The 2839-nt window shown below is 35.7% G+C and overlaps 1 protein-coding gene across 1 annotated transcript; it reads left to right on the top strand.

The window, feature by feature from the left end:
- The first annotated feature begins 1091 nt into the window (after window positions 1-1091).
- On the top strand, window positions 1092-2024 carry LOC141487985 (olfactory receptor 8G50-like). Its single transcript, XM_074187630.1, has one exon. It carries the CDS (start codon window positions 1095-1097, stop codon window positions 2022-2024), a length of 930 nt encoding a protein of 309 aa, XP_074043731.1. The 5' UTR covers window positions 1092-1094.
- The last annotated feature ends 815 nt before the right edge of the window (window positions 2025-2839 follow it).

The following is a 2839-nucleotide window of genomic DNA, read 5'->3' as shown; positions in this document are numbered from 1 at the left end:
TCTTATATTGGAAAGATTGCTTTTGTTAGGGGTCAAGGGCTTGTCTTGGAGAGATTGCTGTAGGAGGTGTGGATTTAAGAAGAGCTCCTATCTGGTTTAAGATGATATATTATCTTGCCTTTTGCAATCTTGCTTGACCCACAGAGAATGCAAGACCAGGGTTAAAAATAAAGTTCCAAGAAGAAAGTTTTAGCAGTGCAGAGATTATACATCAGTATATATATATATATATAAAAGATTTAAACATTTTAACATTGCAGAAAAAGATTATAAAATTTATTTCCAGTCACAATATTTTTCTATGCCCATAATTCCCTGCATCAATTGGACTGAACTCAAGAAGTAGAATAAATTATTCTAAGGGGTCTATTACTTCTGTGATCTATCTCTTACATTTCCTAGCTATGGAAACTTAAGAATCAACATGTTTTAAGATTTATATATATATATATTATATTTAATACATGATTAAAATATTTTTATATATCTTTTTGTTACAAGTAAACATAAAAAATAGTTACATGAATAAAAATATGTTTATGCTATGATGGAGAGAAATTCAAGTGTGACTTTTTTTGGTTTGTTTGTTTTTGCAAGGAAATGGGGTTAAATGACTTTCCCAAGGTCACACAACTAGGCAATTATTAACTGTCTGAGACCAGATTTGAACTCAGGTCCCTCCTGACTCCAGGACTGGTGTTCTATCCACTGAACCATCTAGCTGCCCCAAGTGTGAATCTTTCCAATTAAACTGGTTTACCTGTCTCATGCCTATGAAATGTTTATGATAAGGGAAATAAAAAAGCTGAGACAAAAGAATCAGAACAATTGTATAATAATTTTTTTAAGTTTTTGCAAGACAAATGGGGTTAAGTGGCTTGCCCAAGGCCACACAGCTAGGAAATCATTAAGTGTCTGAGTCCAGATTTGAACTCAGGTACTCCTGACTTCAGGGCCGGTGCTCTATCCTCTGAGCCACCTAGCTGCCCCCCATAATAAATTTGCTGTTCTATTTCAGACCTTATTTTAGACCTGTGATAATAAAGAATATTTTTTCTTCTTGTATATAGATTATTTCTCTAAACTCTAAAAAAATGGAGAAGGGAAATTATTCACAAGTGATGGAGTTCATCCTCATAGGACTGACCGACCAGCCAGAGCTGCAACTGCCACTCTTCTTTCTGTTCCTAGGGATTTATGCATTCACTGTGATGGGGAACCTGGGTATGATTATACTTATTGGATTGAGTTCTCATCTACATAACCCAATGTATTATTTCCTCTGTAATTTGTCCTTCATTGACCTCTGTCAATCAACTGTGGTCACACCCAAAATGCTGATGAACTTTTTATTAGAGAAGAACACCATTTCCTATCCTGAGTGTATAAATCAGTTCTTTCTTTTTACAATTTTTGCTATTTCTGAATGTCAAATGTTGGCTGTGATGGCATATGACCGCTATGTTGCTATATGCTATCCCCTTCGTTATAGTCTTGTTATGTCCTTTAAAGTGTGGTCAGGATTGGTGGGTGGAGTGTATGCACTGGCCCTCACTGGGGCTATAACTCACACAGGTTGCCTGCTTAGAGTGCTCTTCTGTAAGGAAAACACAATTAATCACTACTTCTGTGATCTCCTTCCACTCTTAAAGCTTTCTTGTTCTAGCACCCATGTCAATGAAGTGATACTTCTATCACTCAGTACATTTAATATCCTTTTTCCAACACTGACCATTATCTGCTCTTATGTTTTTATCATTGCTAGCATTTTAAAAATTCAATCTACTGAAGGCAGATCAAAAGCCTTCAGTACCTGCAGCTCCCATATTGCAGCAGTTGGTGTCTTCTTTGGCTCCCTTGCATTCATGTACCTGCAGCCATCTTCAGTCAGCTCCATGGATCAGGGAAAAGTGTCTTCTGTGTTTTACACTATCATTGTGCCCATGCTAAACCCTCTCATCTACAGTTTAAGAAATAAAGATGTCAAAATTGCCTTGAAGAAAGTGATTAAAAGAACATTCTAATGACAGGAGAAATATTAGAATAAAGAATTTAATGTGCTTAGTGGATGTTGTTCTGCTATAGAAGGAGGGAAACGGAAAGAGGAAAGGGTAAAGAGAGTGTGAAAAATAGAAGAGAGTTTTGTATGAACCATACACTTTAATGCATATCTGCATTAATTAGAAGTCTAAATCAGAACTTCTTGAGGACATTTCTCAAATCAGAAGGTTATATCTCTCTTTTCCCTATTACCTCTCTGGTTTGCATTCCAAATGGATTGTGAAATTTAATCATTGATTGAATTGCTCCTGATAGTTAAAGAGTTGGTTTTGCTATTTCAATAATCTTTATGGAAAAATATTTTTCCTATATGTTTCTTTATGGAACAATCATTCTTGCAACTAGCTGTTAAATCTCCCCAACTGCACAAGATGATTGCATCAGAGAATGCTAAGACTAGAAGAAGATATAATACTTTATGAACTTAACTCCTTGTTTTCAGCTGATGAAACTATACCTAAAACAGGAAAAATCACAGAATCACAGAATGATCAAGAGCAAAACTGGTTTCTTGATTCTTTGTCTTTTTATTTTTCCTTTTAAACATTATATATAGAGGAATCTAATGATGGAAACTATCATTAAAGCTTTAAATGTGATGAATGTTTAAAAGGGTATTAAGAATCCATTCTTGAGGTGGTTAGGTGGCACAGTGGATAGAGCACCGGCCCTGGAGTCAGGAGTACCTGAGTTCAAATCTGGCCTCAGACACTTAATAATTACCTAGCTGTGTGGCCTTGGGTAAATCACTTAACCCTAATGCCTTGATAGCCAATGT

This window comes from Macrotis lagotis, chromosome 1 (genome assembly GCF_037893015.1).
Source record: "Macrotis lagotis isolate mMagLag1 chromosome 1, bilby.v1.9.chrom.fasta, whole genome shotgun sequence".
NCBI lineage: Eukaryota > Metazoa > Chordata > Mammalia > Peramelemorphia > Peramelidae > Macrotis > Macrotis lagotis.
This window is presented reverse-complemented; position numbering and strand designations above follow the sequence as displayed.

Bases quoted from the DNA above. Each gene is read 5' to 3' on its own strand.
- LOC141487985 (XM_074187630.1), top strand. From the start codon at position 1,095: ATGGAGAAGGGAAATTATTCACAAGTGATGGAGTTCATCCTCATAGGA.